Source organism: Rhinichthys klamathensis, unplaced genomic scaffold (genome assembly GCF_029890125.1).
Source record: "Rhinichthys klamathensis goyatoka isolate OS25496 unplaced genomic scaffold, OSU_Roscu_1.1 h1tg000387l_1, whole genome shotgun sequence".
NCBI lineage: Eukaryota > Metazoa > Chordata > Actinopteri > Cypriniformes > Leuciscidae > Rhinichthys > Rhinichthys klamathensis.
Genome location: NW_026606891.1, coordinates 1,156,471 through 1,175,347, shown reverse-complemented (window position 1 = coordinate 1,175,347; position 18,877 = coordinate 1,156,471). Strand labels below are relative to the sequence as shown.

Here is an 18,877-nt window from a genome sequence, read left to right as displayed (position 1 = left end):
TACATAAAATGCTGCCCTTTATAATGATGGATGACACTCTGTGTACTCATTGCCAATTGAGCTTCATGGCCTTGGGTGGTGCCTCTGAGCTCCTCCACAATTACCCATGTTCCCAGCATGATTAATATTAACCATTAGAAATAATCGGATATTTGAAATAGCACTGTCAATTCAGATGTGAATGTGTATATGGGCCTTTACAGAATTAATACCAGGCTAATGAAAAGTAATGACTCGTTTTGCAGTGCTTATTCAATCGAGCTCCTCTGCAAATGAAGGAGGAAGAAAATTCCATCAACCCTCGGCCCGGCGGGTTTGCCATCCAGTGCCGCCTCTCTCTTCCATTATTAGTCATCAAAATGAGCGCATCATCAAACGACACACCCAAGACCTGGGCGCTAATTGTCTTCAATGCAACCCCGCTATAGAGGGGTTAACTCAGGTTATCACTATATGCGCTATATATTGACAAATGCACTGCGGGTTTGTCATCTTCCGTGTGTCTCACATCCCCTCAGGCTGTAGGATGCTATGCATTGTATGAACAAGTGGGTTGCCAGGTTGGCTGGGGGTTAATCCTCACAGCTGGACAGCAGAGGGGCTCAGGCAGCAGCAGTTGTCATAGCATGTGTATCAAAGTGATAAGCTCACTCCGCCCAATAGCTCGCTCCACCCAATAGGGCTATTATCCTCCTCTGCCTGTGTCTGATTAGAGTGATTGAGCAAAAGGAATCTGTTCTGTAAAAAAGGATTAATGTTTGCAAACAGAGGGGTCATGCTCTATTGCTGCACCCGACTGACATTTTTGACATTTAAACACTTTTTTTTTTTTTATGAGCATTAGCGGTCAACACATACAGTTTTGCAAATGCCAATGCTATTATATTATAATATATTATATTATATTTAGGGCTGTCAAATGATTAATCACGATTAATCACATCCAAAATAAAAGTTTTTTTTACATAATATATGTGGGTGCACTGTGTATAATTATTTTATATATATAAATACACACACATGCTTGTATATATTTAAGAAATATTTTCATGTATATACTGTATATAGATTTATATATAATTTATCTTATATATAAATATAAATATTTTATATATAAATTATATTTTTTTCTTAAATATACATGCATGTGTGTGTATTTATATATATATACAAAATAATTATACACAGTGCACCCACATATATTATGTAAAAAAACTTTTATTTTGGATGTGATTAATCGTGATTAATCATTTGACAGCCCTAATTATATTATATAAATTCTTGACTATCCATCCATCCATCATAATAAGTATTACATTTATAATATATTTACTCAACAACAAAAAAAACAACGAATACATTAATTTGTTAAAGGGATAGTTCACTTTGAAATATATTTTTGATATGTTTTAGCTTACCTCAATGGCATCCAAGATGTAGGTGTCTTTGTTTCCGCAGAAGTTTCAATTTTGATATTTTTAGGTCAAACCGTTCTTGTCTGTCAGTCATATAATGCAGGTCTATGGTCACCACCTCAAAGAGCATGCACAGAGAAGTCCAAATTAAACATGATTTAATGACTCGTAAATGTAAGTACACATTGATGGCCTAAGACACGAAACGAGCGGTTTGTGTGAGAAAACGAACAGTATTTATATCGTTTTACCAAGTAACACACAGACCGAAGCGCCCGCGCCCTCAGATCACTTGGACGTGGCTGTGGTTACAAGAGGTAAAAACGATATAAATACTGCTCGTTTTCTCACACAAACCGCTCGTTTCGTGTCTTAGGCCATTAATGTGTACTTACATTTACGAGTCAATAAATCATGTTTAATTTGGACTTCTCTGGGCATGCTCTTTGAGGAAGTTACCATAGACCTGCATTATATGACTGACAGACAAGAACGGTTTGACCTAAAAATATCAAAATTGAAACTTCTGCGGAAACAAAGACACCTACATCTTGGATGACCTTGAGGTAAGCTAAAACATATCAAAAATTAATTTCAAAGTGAACTATCCCTTTAAAGGTAGACTGCTACTAAGTACTTTCTGGTCATTTGGTCTTTATTAATTTTTTCTTTTTTTTTAAATGACTGAGAAATCATTTTAATTGTTAAACAAACATTGAGAATATGTGCTGTTAAGCTAAGCTAAAATATCTGTAACCTGTGTTATTTGTTTTAAAATACATTACTTTCTTTAAAAAAAACTTATGCAAATGTAATAATTTGACAGAATAGTTACTTTACCTGAAAGATGAAAGCATGTCCTTTATGTTCATTGTATCCGTATAGTGTTTTGTGTTCTTTTTCATCCAGAATCCAATGCCATACCACTCAAATTATAAACAAATGTGTCTGCTGCACAGGAATAAAGAAGTCTCCGACAGCTTTATGCTTTCATGTCCGTTTCCATTATTGTTGGTAGCGGCAATTGACAATGGCTTTCCATCAGTGTTCATTAGAGTGTTTATTCCCATAACTATGACTCTAAATTTGAATGTGTTCTGTAATACCATGTGAGATGTTCACTTTTGTAACGTGATCAGAACACAAATGTTACCAGCAATTTTCATCATACTACGCAGCAGGGCTGGTCTTGACATCTTTTTTTAGCCTTTACAATATATGATATAGGCCTAGTTCTCAATATGTTTTTTATTCAGTTTGCTTTGGATTCAATTTTTTTTCTAATCATTTCAAGCAATTATTCTATTGAAACACTCTTTTTATGAAAATTAATGGCCAAAGAAAAAGCACATGAAAAAAACAACAATGCAAAAATTGCAAAGAATTTGCATTTTAATACAAAAAATAATTGCATATCATGAATATTTTGTTTATATTGCCCACCCAGTCCACTGAAACCTCCCATGTGTATCCATGTTAACTGATTCAGTTTATTGATACCTATTTTATGTATTATATAAGTGACTTGTCCTTGTACTCACTGGTTTTCTGGATGAAATAGAAATTAACATGAATCGATCACTTTTAAACTAAAGCGTTTCTTAATTGTATCAGACAGTGATCATAAATCCTTGTTCCTCTCAATGGGACTGCAGGCACATGAACAATTTTGGGTGGGGAAGCAGGCAGATATTACCATTGAAATCAAAGCTTGTTTGATTGGAAGGACATCCAAAAGCGCTTCAATTTCCCACGCAGGGTTGACTGCGATACAGAGCCAAACTTGAATCACCCTCCAGAGTGGATGAGGCAATCACACAGCCGCCGGTTTGATTGATCTGGGCAGGAAACTCCAACACGCGGCCCATCGACTGCTTTCGGAGATACTAATAACATTCCAGGAAATTAAACTAAGAGTTCAGCCTTATTTATTTAATAGAATATGTTCTCACATTCTCTAGACGGTGCTATACTTGACATGTAATGTGATGACAAGAGATTGGAGTGTTGATTTGTTGTGAATATGGATGCTATGGAAACATGATCTGATCTACAGGGCTTTTCAGTTCCCGCTGCGGAAATCCACTGGACAGAATTAAGAAATGCTAATTGATTAATGATTAAAATGTCATGAGGGTTGGGGTAAAAAATATTTAGGTGATTCATTCCATGACAGGTGCACTGTTTGAGTCATTTGAAGAAGCGCACTAAACAGAAATATTTATATACATGTTTATATTAATTCAATTAATTATAGTCTTTTTATATGTTATAATAATATTTTTTACGTTATATTCATTCATGCATTTCACAGTCATGGACATGTAAAATATATATTTTAATTGTATTAACACAATTAAATGTTAAATGATAAAATACTGTATACTGTGCTGTATATATTCCATTCATTCATACTAGATCACTTATATTTATATAACAACCATTCGGGCCCTCGTGGTCAGATTGCGTGACAGTTTCTTCCCCAAAGCCATCAGACTCCTCAACTCCATGTGACCGGCCTGACAACTACACTCACACACATACATTCACATTAACTTTATCAATCTTAGAACATAAACTTTGCACATTTGCACACTCAAAAACTCCCCACTACTGTGTCTTGTCTTTATTACCATGCCCTGTTCTATGTTAAATTTGTACTGTCTCATGCTGTTTGCACTGTCTACACTTTGTGTAGTCTGTGTGCGTATAAATGCGTATACATGTTCAATTCATATTTTAGTTCTTATTATTGGTTCCTTTTTTAGCTCCTATTTAACTCTTTTGTTTAGTCTATTTAATATAATTGAATTATGTACAGTTTAGTCCTGGGTCCAGTGTTTGTCTTATGTAGCACCATGGTCCTGGAGGAACGCGGTTTCATTTCACAGGCTGTATAGAGCTGAAATGATAATAAAGCTACGCTGACTCTTAATTTGAATTAAACAGCTAATTAAATAGTTTATTACATTTATATGGTTAATTAAATAATTTAATACGTGTATGTGAGTTTTGACTTCCCTCTTCCTCAACACTTATGAGATATGGAGGGAGGAAGTGACATAATTTAGGTCTTTAGAGGAGCCAACTTGGCAAGTTTTACTCTTATCTAATATTCAGAATTTGTTGTTTTTTCATGCTTGACAGGATTCATAAAGAAAAACCTATTCACCCTGTCCCGAAATAGACAGAAAAAATATATTTTTTTAATGTTTCCTCTATTTATAGAATGTTGTCATATTGTTGACTCTTGAATGCTTAAGATCTGAGGATGTACAGTAACTAGGGGCCATCATCATCTTCCTCTTACCCGGGGCCGGGGTCGCTGGGGCAGCAGTCTAAGCAGAGACGCCCAGACTTCCCTCTCCCTAGACACTTCCTCCAGCTCTTCTGGGGGAATACCAAGACGTTCCCAGGCCAGCTGGGAGACATACGAGTTTTAGTGTCAGTACTACATTAAACTACTATATATAATGTTGAATAAAATATATAATAATGCAATGGGGGAATATTTGTGGGTCCTGATAATGGCAAATGTCTTATGTTACCAGTAAAAAGTGGCCTACATTATTTAAAATATATCTAGTCAGTGACAGAGTGCAAGCATATTGGTCTAAAATAGTTCTGTATTTTCAGAATCATGAATAGTTTTATTCTGGTGTCACTATTGTCCTGTGCATTTGGTTTACCAGCACCAAGTCCAAGCCTATTCATTTCTACCCCCAATGTAATAAGAAATTTAGCATTTTAATCAACAGTACATTTTTCGTTAACCTTTTACCGTATGTCTTGGAGTATCGCAATAATATTATATTGTGAGTTCAGTATCGTGATATGTATCGAATCATGACATGAGGGTATCGTTACAGTAACCAAAGCAGCAGCCATTTTGGTTTGAAATATTCCACACCATCACAAGTCTAGAATATGTTGACATATTTATATTTTATTCATTTAGCTGGAAATAGCAAACTGCAATGTATATTACAAATTATTTAGATGACTCAAGTAGGGTATACTAAACACGTTAGGACATTGGTCTGGTGTGAAAATATGAGTTCATTTGTGTTGACACTTGAAAGATTAGCAAACAATGATATGCCCTGGCATATCTGTTTGTAATGCTTATGTCAAATAATTCCCTCATGACGTTATCGTGTAACTCATATAGATAAGATAATCCACCTCTGCATATATGAGCGGGTCTGCAGGGAGCATCCAGATGTCGTAGTGTAGTGTAGACGTCAGAAAGCACTCAATGCTGCCTCTTTAATCAATAATAATCCAAAGACCACTTTCTGTGTGTCCCTTTGAGGCCTGTTCAGTGATGTCTGCTTCCTGAATTCTTGCCGTCATATGGAAGGACATTAGCAGAGTCATATGGTGGATTGTGAGATAGACACTGACTTTCTAAAAATAGATGGTGTGAAACTAGGACGATGCAGTGCAGGCAGCTGGCACACTGGAAGAGAATGCTTTTTTTGATGTGTTTTTTTTTTCTCTCCCCCCTTTTGTTTCATCTGGCATTCAGGAGGAGACCTTGCAACATAATGCATTTTGGCACAGTTTCCTGTCATTTCCTAAACTCTTTGCAGTAGCCTGGTGAGCACTATTAGATCTCTGAAATGTCTTCATTCCAGGTGGTGTCAGTCCTGATAAATTCTGTGTGCTTGTTAAGGGAAAAGGGTGCAACTTGAAAGACTCTGGAATGTAGTGAGTTTGGACCAACTATGATGAATTTATTGTCTTAAATTGGGACTCTAGATTCAGGAGCTGACTGGGCCAAAATAACAAACAAAACTGATTTTAAACTTAAACTTATTTTAAAACCTCAACACAAACTCTGCTCTATGCAATCAAACTCTCTCTACTCTGAACACAAGATGACTCCAGAGGAAGTGATGGCGTGCTTTTTAAAGTACTGTGCACCAATCAGGCCTCCAGGAACAAATCAGTAGACGATCCTTGACAGAAACACACACACACTCCCAAAACAACAGAAACATAACAAAACCATAGGGTCAATAGTGCTCACCAGTGTTGGGGAACTTCTTTGAAACTGTATCGTTCCATATAAGCTAGTAACAAAAAGTAGCTAACTACATGTATGTAGTAACTACATTGAGGCAATATGTTCTGAAAACATTAATATACATTTTAATTGATCATTTTCATTAAATCATTCAATCGACTGATTCATTAAAAGTCGGTTTCAAAATGTATGACAAATCTTATTATCATTTATTACAATTTGCATGTCTTCAAATCAACAATAATCAGCTATAAGTAAAGTAAGAGTTTCAATAACGTCCTTGTGTCATTTTTATTATTTATGGTCATCAGTCATTTTTTACATGTTCCCCGCCCCTTTATCTCCTTGTTGTGATTGAGATTGTCTTTGTTGCCCCTTTTCATTCAATATATACGTTACTTGCGTTGGTACTTTTCATTTTGTTACTCCGTAAATCTCTCTCACTCATTTAAAAATGCATTTTTTATAAGAATTGAAGTGCCTTACAATTATTATTTTAAGCTTACTGTGGTACTTTTTCTGTATCACTGTAATGAATCTGTACAATAATTCAGTTAACAATGGAAAACCCGAAGTGGCATCAATAAGAATATGTGGGTTTTTGTTTAAAAAAAATTGCATCCTTGAAGTGCTTGGTAAGTGGAGATTAGTGGAGGAAACATCATCAAGCAACCACACTGCAGTGCAGCGGAGCTCCGTTCTCCTGCTTAGAGGGGAAATCAATAATACAGGCACTTTTCCTCATCAGTCGCCTACGCATCTTCGAGATGTGCTATTAGGTAATGCTTAGATGAGGGTATTTTTGTCTGTGAAATTGCTTGGAAATGCAAGTCCAAGATTTTTCTACATACAGAACAACTGGTGTAGTGCAAATTACATCCGCTGGAGTTAAGGTGAATGATTGCAGTGCCTCACCTTGAATTTGATTTGGCTGAAAGCATCAGTCTCATATGGCAGGGATTTTATTTCCCTCCATGACAGCTTTCTGCAGTGTGGCTGGTTGATGATGCAACCTCAAATGATCCGGCAAACTGAACTATATCACTTTTTCATTTCTTCCCTAATGCAGCTCCCCCAAACGTTCGGATCATCCACTCCGGTCACGCATGCAACATTGAGGAGGAACGCTACACAGAGAGGGTGTACACCATCCGGGAGGGGGAGACTCTGGAGCTGACCTGTCTGGTGTCTGGGCATCCACGGCCACAGGTGAGGCTCTCGGTGTTTACTGACCTCTTTTGTTTTTCGATCATCAGCATGAGGCTGCTCATTGATGGGTATCATCGCAGGACTTCTAGTGGGTGAGATGGCATATTTGCACAAGATTAGAATTTGAAAATTTCATTCGCTGTGTCCGAAACCGAATACTTCCCAACTAGTATGCAAGAAAACAGTAGTAGTATGTCTGAGTACATTAAAAAGTAAATGAAAAGTACCCAGATGACCTACTACTTCCGCAGAGATTCTGAAGTTATGTCAAGTCACCTTTATTTATATAGCTCTTTTTACAATACAGATTGTTTCAAAGCAGCTTTACAGTGATAAAATAATGGCTGTACAGCAGATCCAGAAGAAAATAGCGTCATAGTCCAGATTTAGTAAGTTCAGTGATGGTTCATTTTTGTTGTAAAAAAGTTTATATATTTTTAAATATATGGTCGTTCTGGAGAAAACAGTGATGTTATCGTCATATAATGGTATAATCATATAATGGTGTCAAAGCAGGCAGATCAATAATATTGTTGAATATTAAGTGTCCCCAACTAAGCAAACCAAAAGCCAAAGGCGGCTGTGGCAAGGAACCAAAACTCCATCAGGTGACAGTGCACATGTGATGGACTTTACTATCCCATGAGGCCACAGGAGAGGTTTTATGAATGGAAGTGAAGCGACGCAACTGACGCTGACAGGTCACGTCATGTGACAGTAACAACATGGTGGATGTAGTACATTTGAATTTCATTCATACTGCCCACATTCATAGAATGTACTTTTGTAGCAGTCACGATGTAAGTTCAAATTCAAATGTAGTACCTACTCAGACAGTATGCGATTTCGGATGCACCACCGATTATTAATCTTCACGTTTGGAATCAAATTGCAAGTATTCTATCTTATTCTGAATTAAAATAGAGTCAAGAAAGTGGAATTAAAAGGGTACCTCATAAATCTAAATAAGAAAAAATAACTTCATAAAGTGTGCTACATAGATGAAAATGGTTGGAAATGGAAACTAAATTTGAGTTAAAAAAACATTCTTTGGTGTTGAAAAATTACAATATAGTAGAATTTGATACTCAGTGAACTGCAATTTATTATAGAGCCTTGATATGATGACTGGCACAGAATAAAGAGAGCGGGGTAAGATGTGCCGCCTCCTAAATATACTGTAGAAAACTGTGCCCATCACATACAACATCCTGCCAGAGATGCACATGAGAAATTGTACGAATTTTTTTGCATGTCAAAGTACAAACATGATATATATCTAACACAAGTTAATGAATTGCCTGTGTATAAAACTGTTTAAATTGGTTTATATTAATTAAATTTAGTGTAATTATATATGAAGAATTTCCTGAATGGTATCTTAGGGGTAAAGTGTTAAGCTTTGTTTCCATATGCAGGAAATAATATTACAAATGCTATTACCAAAATATGCTGAATATTGAGCGTTTATGAAAATGTGAATAAAATGTGACTTTGAAATGGGATCGTGTTTTAGAAAACTGCTTTTTCTCATTTATATTCATATTTTTATTTCAGATGTAAATTATTCAAGTGTTCCGCAATGATTCAACTTACTCTTTTTTTATTATGATGCAGCTTACTCCTAATGTGGGGCAGAATTTTTAAGTCATATTTCCTACCGTCCTATGTTACAGTTGCTTTCTTCTCATCCTGAAATGTTTCATTGTAGGAATACCATTCTCCTCTACCCTATATGTTACTAAGATATGAGCTAGTGACAGAATAGGCAGGAATTATGCTATATTTGGTGCTACTGTGCATCTTAAATCAATGTTATGCTTCTTAGCTCAAGAGGACGCAATATAATCCAGAATAATATGACATTTTGATTATCACAGGACGATAACAACATTCTGTGTTTCTACTGCATGCACTCCCTGTATGTATCATTCATCTGTTACGCTTCTGGACTTGCTGCAGTACTCTCCATTTCACCCTCACTCAAGTGGTTTTAATTCTCTCAACGCCCCACTCCTCGCCGTATCTTATCAGTCCCATAGCCTGTGTGCTGTTTTAGATAGGCAGCACTCTACGCCTCTCATCTTGGTCTCAGTGCTGCATTTTCAGTGGAGAGGAAGAGCAGTCCCACTGAGTTAGTGCAGGGGAAGAGACGGCCACGAGGGAAATCACTGAATCTGCACGACTGCAGAAGAGCTGAGTGATTCCCCGAGGAGCACTGTCAGACCTCAGAAAGCTAGGAAGAGTCGTAAAATCTAAATGTTTGCTAAAAAAATCCTCCGGCGCTGTGGTGTCATAGTTTTGAGGTAAGCCTTCATTTTGCATTCTACACACAGTTTCTGTAAGGAGTTTGTGGTCCTGTGACGTTCTTTTCCTCACATCAGAGCCGCGCCGTCCATTTTGTTCACTGCCCTGCAGCCAGGTTCCTGACCAGAGCAGAGGCATAAGAGATTAATAGGCTGGGCAGTGTGGGATGAGGTACACCTGAAGGTAATGGTGCCCCGTCACCGCTGCCGTTAAAGTGCATCTCTCCTCCGGCGGTTTGCATGCACAATGGGACGCCGAGCCACTGGAGGAAGCTGCCACCCCATGACCTGGAGGAGAGCAAGAAAGTCTATATTACCTGAAGAAATCTATCTGTTAACATTCCCATTCATCTTAATGTCAGATGATCGATGCCGTAGGACTCCCTGGAAGTATTGTGAATTGAAATCGGCCATATCAGTTTTGGACACGTTTTTTTTGGTTTTTCTCTTTCGAGCCGTAAATGCGTGTAAAACAAAATTGGGCACTGGTAAAACATCTACTGAGATATTATTGATAAATATATGCTGCTTGTAAAAAATTTGTTTAGAAAAAAATATATTATTTCTCATTATTGGGTCTAGTTCTGGTGTAGAAGTCTTTGTTAAAGAGTCATAAGCTGTGAACCGCACCATCCAGCTATGAGGTAAATCTCAACATTGTAAACTGATTCGAAGCAAAAAAGTATTTGAAAATCAGACAAAAAGACAAAGGTACACGACTGTGTATGAATCAAATTGAAAACGATGGAGAAATTAGTTATTTTGGCTATATTTCTTAAAAAAAAAAAAAAAAAAAAAAAAGGCAGAAATGATGCATGTTGATGGCTTCAATATACCATAGATTAACATCCTCACAGTAGGTTTGTCTTTAAAGGTTTATCATTTATTGTTAAAAATCAATTCTCTTATGGAGAAAATGAATGGTATTTATACTTCCGGAACCCAACTGTTCTGCGTTTTGTGTCCTACATAAAACATAAACACTATCAAATTACAATTTATGGATCAATTTATGCTTATAAATTATGTTTTTGATGACTAAAATTCAGGCAGTTTGCTATTTTAATTGTTTACGCAAGCACGTTTTGAGTTGTGTTGGTTCACGCAGAGGACTTTTTTTTTTGGGCTGTGAAAACCCTAATGCATTTTGAATGTTCTGTGCTGCATTTGCCTCCCAGTCTTCATTGTAGAAAGATAGGAAGATTTTTGCTGGCAGCCTCATTTTGAATAAATGAACTTGTGCCACTTCTCATCTCATCTCCGACTTTTGCTGACTTCCACCTTGAGTGTAAATAAGGAAAGATTTTTAATGAATTGTCTACTTTTTTCCACTTTAAAGCAGTCTTGCCATCTCTGCTTTTGGGACGTTAATGACAGTAAACATGAAATATGACTTCCTGGACCTATCCTATCACGTAATGCAGTAGGCTGTCGGAACATTTATTATCTAAAATTTAAACTGGGTACCAGCACAGCTCAGTTCTGTGAGACAGTACAAACAAAACATTATACAGTTTTGTTATGAAATGGATGAAGTGTCGAAGACCACCATGTGTAATTGTTAGAAAAAAAAATTTAACATCACAAATTTTTACTTTTTTATAATTGTCCTAGTCAAGCGTGTAGCCTATATTCTGTACGTATTAGGGGTGGAACGGTACACAGAAGTCACGGTTCGGTTCATACCTCGGTTCAGACATCACGGTTCGGTACGATTTCGGTACAATGGAGGGAAAAGCAAAACAAAAATGCAGAAGGCATTCTATTTTTTAAATAAGTTTTATTAATAAAGGCATAGAACCAGTTTATTTGTAGTGCACTGACAATAGTTTTATATAATTAGTTTATTAATTAAATTAATAAAAAGACAAAAAGACCTTGCGATGTTTGGTAATTGTACCTGAATTAATTTAAAATGAATTTGCTATATTTCAGATCAATATATTTGTTTTCCTTAATTTTAATTAACATTATTAATTAACAATGTAACATTATTCTCATCTGAATTATAAATAATTGATTTCTGTATAAAATAATACTACCATTAAAAACGCATTCGATTTTCTTTTTTAATCAATGTAGAATGTGTAAGATTAGCGCCCCGAGGACGAGAAATGAAAACCAATGCGATGAATGTCCAAAAGATGGGACCCACAGACTGTTTTGAAATGGAGTTGGATAAATATGTTTTGCTTTTAAAACAGTGTGTGTGTGTGTGTGTGTGTGTGTGTGAGAGAGAGAGAGAGAGATTTTGGTTGTGTGACAGTTGTAGGTTACAGTTTGACAAGAGTTTACAGTGTGACAAAAGCACAATGTTGTGTTTTATTGCGAGTGTACACAAATTTAAGTAAACACTTTGCAGGTTTAATGATCTGTATGAACAAAATGACGGAGTAACTATGTTTTTTATGTTTCCACTGTTCGATCGCGGCCGCGCCTCTCTCTCACACACACACACACAAACACACACACTCCAGCATTGCAATCTTGACATCGCAGCCTGTTCATTATGTGGTCACACCAAACGCGAATAGAGCGTTAAATTCGCGTCTATCGCGTCTAGTTCGACGCTAGTCCAAAGCGAATAGGACGCGCGTATAAAGCCAACGTTTGAAGTGAACGCGCGTTCAGAGCTAAACCGATGGTACAGATTATGTGTCCCTAAAGAACCCGCGTATCTAACAGTAGTTCCGCATTACATTAATTAATTTTCACGCGAGTTTTATTTACTTTTATACCGTGTATTCTCCGTGTAAATTCGTGCACCGAACCGTGACGCCCGTACCGTTTCGGTTCGGTACGAATACATGTACCGTTCCACCCCTAGTACGTATGCAACCAATAGTTCAAGTTTAGCAGGAGCTCTTTAGCCCCTGCTGTTTGATGCCGTAACTATACCATCTGGCCCCATAAACGTCTTTCTCTGTTGACGTCCATTCAGAATTATTCCCAGCAGCATTCTGTCAGATTTTACTTTTTTTTATTTGATTGTTTCCCAAGACATTTCACAAGATATCGTGTCTTGTCATCTTGTTTAAATTTAAAGCTGCATTTGTGTATTGTTACATGGATATTTCACCATACAAATAATGGACAGTACTTTTTTGTTTTGTTTTATTTTATTGCATTTATTTATTTATTTTATATTTTATTTAAACTTTGAAGCAGGACCAACCAGTGAATTGACCAAATAGGAGACAAAATGACACACAACTAGATATATGACCAAAAAAAAAAATTTATATATATATATATATATATATATATATATACTGGTCTTGTCCATAGTCTAGCACTGTGAATTGTGACCAGACACACTCGCTGTGTGTCCTAATTACCACAGTTTTATTTATGGCCCTATTCCAGAATTTTTCACCAGGGTCATCTTAGATGGATTTCTTACCATGCAGCAAAGCATATTAATCGGTAATTAACGTAAACCCTCAAAAACATCCTTGTCTAAGGTTTCACCAACTCTTTGTTTCAGCTCTTCCATTACTGAACCAGTTCCCATAGATCCCACAGACAGTGAGTGGGCCAGAGAAAGATACACCCAGGGCTGCTTTATGATAGACTGAGGGGGCTGGAGGCTATATATAGCTCTTTTTATGGGCGCATTCTATCTGCATTTGACACTGGGCCCGTCGTCACAGAACTCTCATCAGTGTTCTGGCTCAGGCGCTCCGTGTGGCACTGATCCACTTAATGCTGGCAGGGGAAGAAATCTCAGACTTGACAAATTTATGAGGATGAACGAAAAATGTTTGTACTTCAAAAAAAAAAAAGAGTACCTTCATTTTTCATAGTGACTATTTTGTGTTGTATATACACTTATTTTATGACATTACCAAATACTTTATAGAGATAGTTCACCCATAAATGAAAATTCTGTCATCATGTACTCAACCTTATGCCGTTTTTCTTTCTTTTGCGGAACAAAAAATAAGATATTTGATGAATGTCATTGTCCATCAGTTTCAAGCTCCATAAAGGCAGCATGAAAGAGCTCCTTACATGAGGTTTGTTGTTATAGATGTGTCACGATATTGTGGATCTTTGATTTGATTTGCTAGTGAATATCCACTTAAATATAGGTTTTCATCATAAAGTAACTGGATCACTTCAGAAGATTGGAGTTGCATGGATTAAGTTTACACTTGAAAACTTGGACCCCGTTGAATTTCAGTTTATGGATAAAATCAAAATATTCTTCAACATATATATTTTTGTGTTAAAACCACTGATCTATATAGAATGACATTAGATCAGTGGTTAAAACACTTTTTTGTATCCATATATTGAAAATCAAAACATATATTGGACCCCATTGACTTTCTTTGTATGGACAAAACAACAGAATACAGAGAGTCATCCAGGTTTGGAACCACATTAGGGTGAGTTATTGAGGACAGATATTTCATTTAGAGGTGAACTAGCCCTTTAAATTCCTTTCTATTATATGACATGAGTTCTGGAGGACTCATTTCCACTGTTGTATGACTACTTATGGAGGCACTTTGGTTGTGAAGACAGTGGGCTGCTGTCAAATTGTTTTCACTTTCTACCCCAACATATCGCTTGAGTCATGCTCTCTACTAACACAAAAATAAACAGAGGTTTTTGATTTATGTGCTACTTTTTTATTTCATTCATTTCCAAAGTTGCGAATTTATACATTAAATGAAGGAAGTTTTGGAAGGATTTGACTGGGCACAAAGAATTATTCCGTTTCACTTTGTCCCCTCTGAAAGTAGAAATTCCTATTTGTGCGCTGTCAGCTATAGCCCACCTCAATACATGTTGACGTACAGGGCTAAGCACTTTTCTTTAGCTGCCTTATTTCCTGTTTGAGCTCACAAAGAAAGCCGGCGTATCTAAGCCCCACGAGTTCCAATACGCCCTTATTCCTAACCAACATCCAATACGTGTGTAAACAAATCTGCCCACCCTCCATCCTCAGCAAAGCATGAAATGGATTTCATTCTGCCACTTCCAAAGGTTACGACTCTGTTGGGCTTCAAACCGCTGTTTTTTTTTTTTTTTCATAGACCTTCACGAAAGGAAAACCGAGGACTGCGCTCTTAAAAATAAAGATTCTTTATTGGCACCCAAGGGTCTTTGTAGAACCTTTCCACTGCAAAAAAAAAAAAGGTTATTTATATTTGAAACAGGTTCTATAGATAATTAAAACGTTAAAAAATGGTTCTTTAAGAGCTGTTCACTGAAAGGTTCTTTGGTGAACCCAAAATGATTCTTCTATGGCATCACTGTGAAACCCCCCTTTTGGAACCTTAATTTTTAAGAGTGTAGGCGAAGCAGTGCGTAGTCTTTTACAATTGCAGAGCTGAAAATGCTTTCAATTAGTAAGAGCAGGGCTAATAGTTGGGGTGAAGAAGAAGTTGCTACTTGCAAGAGGAAGGCGGAGCTTTGATCTTTGTTGCTGGACTCAAGCTGAGTTGCTCCCGCCTCTGAGGTTCTTGAGCAGCAGGGATGATAAAGGGGGGTTCTGTTGTAATGTAGGTCATCTACACAGTAAGTCTCACTCAGGACTCGGTAAGGCCAAGCCAGGGCTGAATGGCCAATTTGCTCCACTTGTCTGGCTGGTTGGCAGATAGAGTGTACACAGAGGGAGCTGCAGAATCTCTCGCTCTCTCCTCTATGCCCGGCTGAGCTCCATGTGCTGCGTTCTTTCCCTCATCTCTCCATGCTTTCTTCTGGGTTATACTATATTTGTATGTGGGTGTTGATGTCAAAAATGTAAGCTAATTGCAATTTGAGATGTACACAATATTTGTTTGTTTGTTTACCATGAAAAATGTTTGCCCTTTTAACCCTCATGTGGTGTTCAAAACCCTATAACACCTGTGGTGTTCCCGGTCAAAAATGACCGGGCCATAAAAAAAACCTTATAAATCACTCATTATACCATATTTTCACCCAATCTTGGATTCAATCTTTTTGTCAACATGTTCTCTTTCAATTAGGACTGGTTTTATATTTTGATTTGCATCTGAATAATCATAGGCCTCATTTATTTGAGAGTAGGCATTTCATTTTTTGAGTAATTTTTAAAAAAAAATTGAATAATTTTGGAAATATTAAATAAAATCTGAAGAAAATTGGTACTGTTGATCACACTAGTCAACTTAACATTTTCACCAGGAATTTTGTTTTGATACTTTTGTTTTGTAAAAAATATGGCACATAGTCACACTTGTGGTGTTCCCGGTCAAAAATGACCGGCCTATAAAAAATAGCTTATAAGTCACTCATTATACCATATTTTCACCCAATCTTGGATTCAATCTTTTTGTCAACTTGTTCTCTTTCAATTAGGACTGGTTTTATATTTCTGTTTGCATCTGATTAATCGGGGGCCTCATTTGTCTGAGAGTAGGCATCTCATTTTTTGAGTAAAAAACAAATAATTTATGAGTAAATTTGGAAATATGAAAAAAAAAAATGAAAAAAATGGCTACTGTTGATCACACTAGTCTACTCTAATGTTTCACCAGGAATTTTGTTTTGAAACTTTTGTTTTGTAAAAAATATGGCTCATAGTCACACTTGTGGTGTTCCCGGTCAAAAATGACCGGCCTATAAAAAATAGCTTATAAGTCACTCATTATACCATATTTTCACCCAATCTTGGATTCAATCTTTTTGTCAACTTGTTCTCTTTCAATTAGGACTGGTTTTATATTTCTGTTTGCATCTGATTAATCGGGGGCCTCATTTGTCTGAGAGTAGGCATCTCATTTTTTGAGTAAAAAACAAATAATTTATGAGTAAATTTGGAAATATAAAAAAAAAAAAAAAAAAAAAATGGCTACTGTTGATCACACTAGTCTACTCTAATGTTTCACCAGGAATTTTGTTTTGAAACTTTTGTTTTGTAAAAAATATGGCTCATAGTCACACTTGTGGTGTTCCCGGTCAAAAATGACCGGCCTATAAAAAATAGCTTATAAGTCACTCATTATACCTTATTTTCACCCAATCTTGGATTCAATCTTTTTGTCAACTTGTTCTCTTTCAATTAGGACTGGTTTTATATTTCTGTTTGCATCTGATAAATAGTGGGCCTCATTTATCTGAGAGTAGGCATGGTCAAAAATGGTCACAATGGCCGACCATTGAAAGTGAATGGGAGAGACTGAAAATAACAGAACAATTTAGTTTTCAGGAGCATGTTCATTATTTTCATGTACACATATGAGCATGTGTGCTTGCAAACATCGAGCCCTTGGACCTGTGCATGTATCGATACATTTATACACACGCTATCCAGACACACACACGTTAAAACACACAAACTTTTTTAAATATTACACACATTCTTTTCCACAGAGAGAAATTTGATCCTACCCTAACCTGCATCTAATATACATTTATCCATCTGACATTACCACACACACACACACAGGCCGTGATCAGATTTTTGACTCAGAAACTAGTGATGAGGAGGAAATTCAGGATGCATCTTGCAGTGAAGATGTTTCTGAAGAGGAAGGCACCACTGAATCGGCTACGGAGCTTGAAACAACTGATGAGGAGCAGTCTTCCAGTGATGAGGGCCCAGCTGAGGTTACCGTTTCATTCTGGTCAAAAGATGGAACTTTGTCCTGGCCTTCATCCCCACCTATGAGGCAAGGCAGGTTTTCTTCTGAAGGCCTTCCTCTTCAGAAACATCTTCACTGCAAGATGCATCCTGCATTTCCTCCTCCTCACTAGTTTCTGAGTAAAAAATCTGATGAATAACATCATGTGCAGAGCTGTTTTGCCATTGTGCTGCCACAAATGAATGACAAGCAAGGTGCTGTGAGGCATTTTATATATGCCTGTGCTATCACATGATGTATATTTGTAAATATTGTCTAGTTCTGTGTGAGAACCTCACAGTTCCAAAACAAAATGTCATAATATTTTGTCTGGAAGCTGTGATGAAACAAGACCATGAAAGAAAGATTCTTTTGAAGCCAGGTCACTGCAGTCACGGCCAGTTTGTGTGTGTGTGTGTGTGTGTGTGCGTGTGTGTGCGTGTGTGTGTGTGTGTGTGTGTGTGTGTGTGTGGTAATGTCAGATGGATAAATGTATATTAGATGCAGGTTAGGGTAGAATCAAATTTCTCTCTGTGGAAAAGAATGTGTGTAATACTCAAAACAGTTTGTGTGTTTTAACGTGTGTGTCTGGGTAGCGTGTGTATAAATGTATCGATACATGCACAGGTCCAAAGGCTCGATGTTTGCAAGCACACATGCTCATATGTGTACATGAAAATAATGAACATGCTCCTGAAAACTAAATTGTTCTGTTATTTTCAGTCTCTCCCATTCACTTTCAATGGTCGGCCATTGTGACCATTTTTGACCATGCCTACTCTCAGATAAATGAGGCCCACGATTAATCAGATGCAAACAGAAATATAAAACCAGTCCTAATTGAAAGAGAACAAGTTGACAAAAAGATTGAATCCAAGATTGGGTGAAAATATGGTATTATAAGTGATTTATAAGCTATTTTTTATAGGCCGGTCATTTTTGACCGGGAACATCTCAAGTGTGACTATGTGCCATATTTTTTACAAAACAAAAGTTTCAAAACAAAATTCCCGGTGAAACATTAGAGTAGACTAGTGTGATTAACAGTAGCCATTTTTTTCATATTTTTTTTCATATTTCCAAATTTACTCATAAATTATTTGTTTTTTACTAAAAAAATTAGATGCTCACTCTCAGATAAATGAGGCCCACGATTAATCAGATGCAAACAGAAATATAAAACCAGTCCTAATTGAAAGAGAACAAGTTGACAAAAAGATTGAATCCAAGATTGGGTGAAAATATGGTATAATGAGTGATTTATAAGCTATTTTTTATAGGCCGGTCATTTTTGACCGGGAACACCACAAGTGT

The 18,877-nt window shown here is 36.7% G+C and overlaps 1 protein-coding gene across 2 annotated transcripts in view; it reads left to right on the top strand.

Annotated features, from left to right (window-relative positions):
- Nucleotides 1–18,877, top strand: part of mdga2a (MAM domain containing glycosylphosphatidylinositol anchor 2a) — a 146,413-nt gene that overhangs the window by 37,230 nt on the left and 90,306 nt on the right. For both annotated transcript variants that reach the window (XM_056234036.1, XM_056234037.1), the window contains exon 2: nt 7,517–7,656. In XM_056234036.1, coding sequence (XP_056090011.1) covers nt 7,517–7,656 — 140 coding nt within the window. The remainder of the gene's footprint in view (nt 1–7,516; nt 7,657–18,877) is intronic.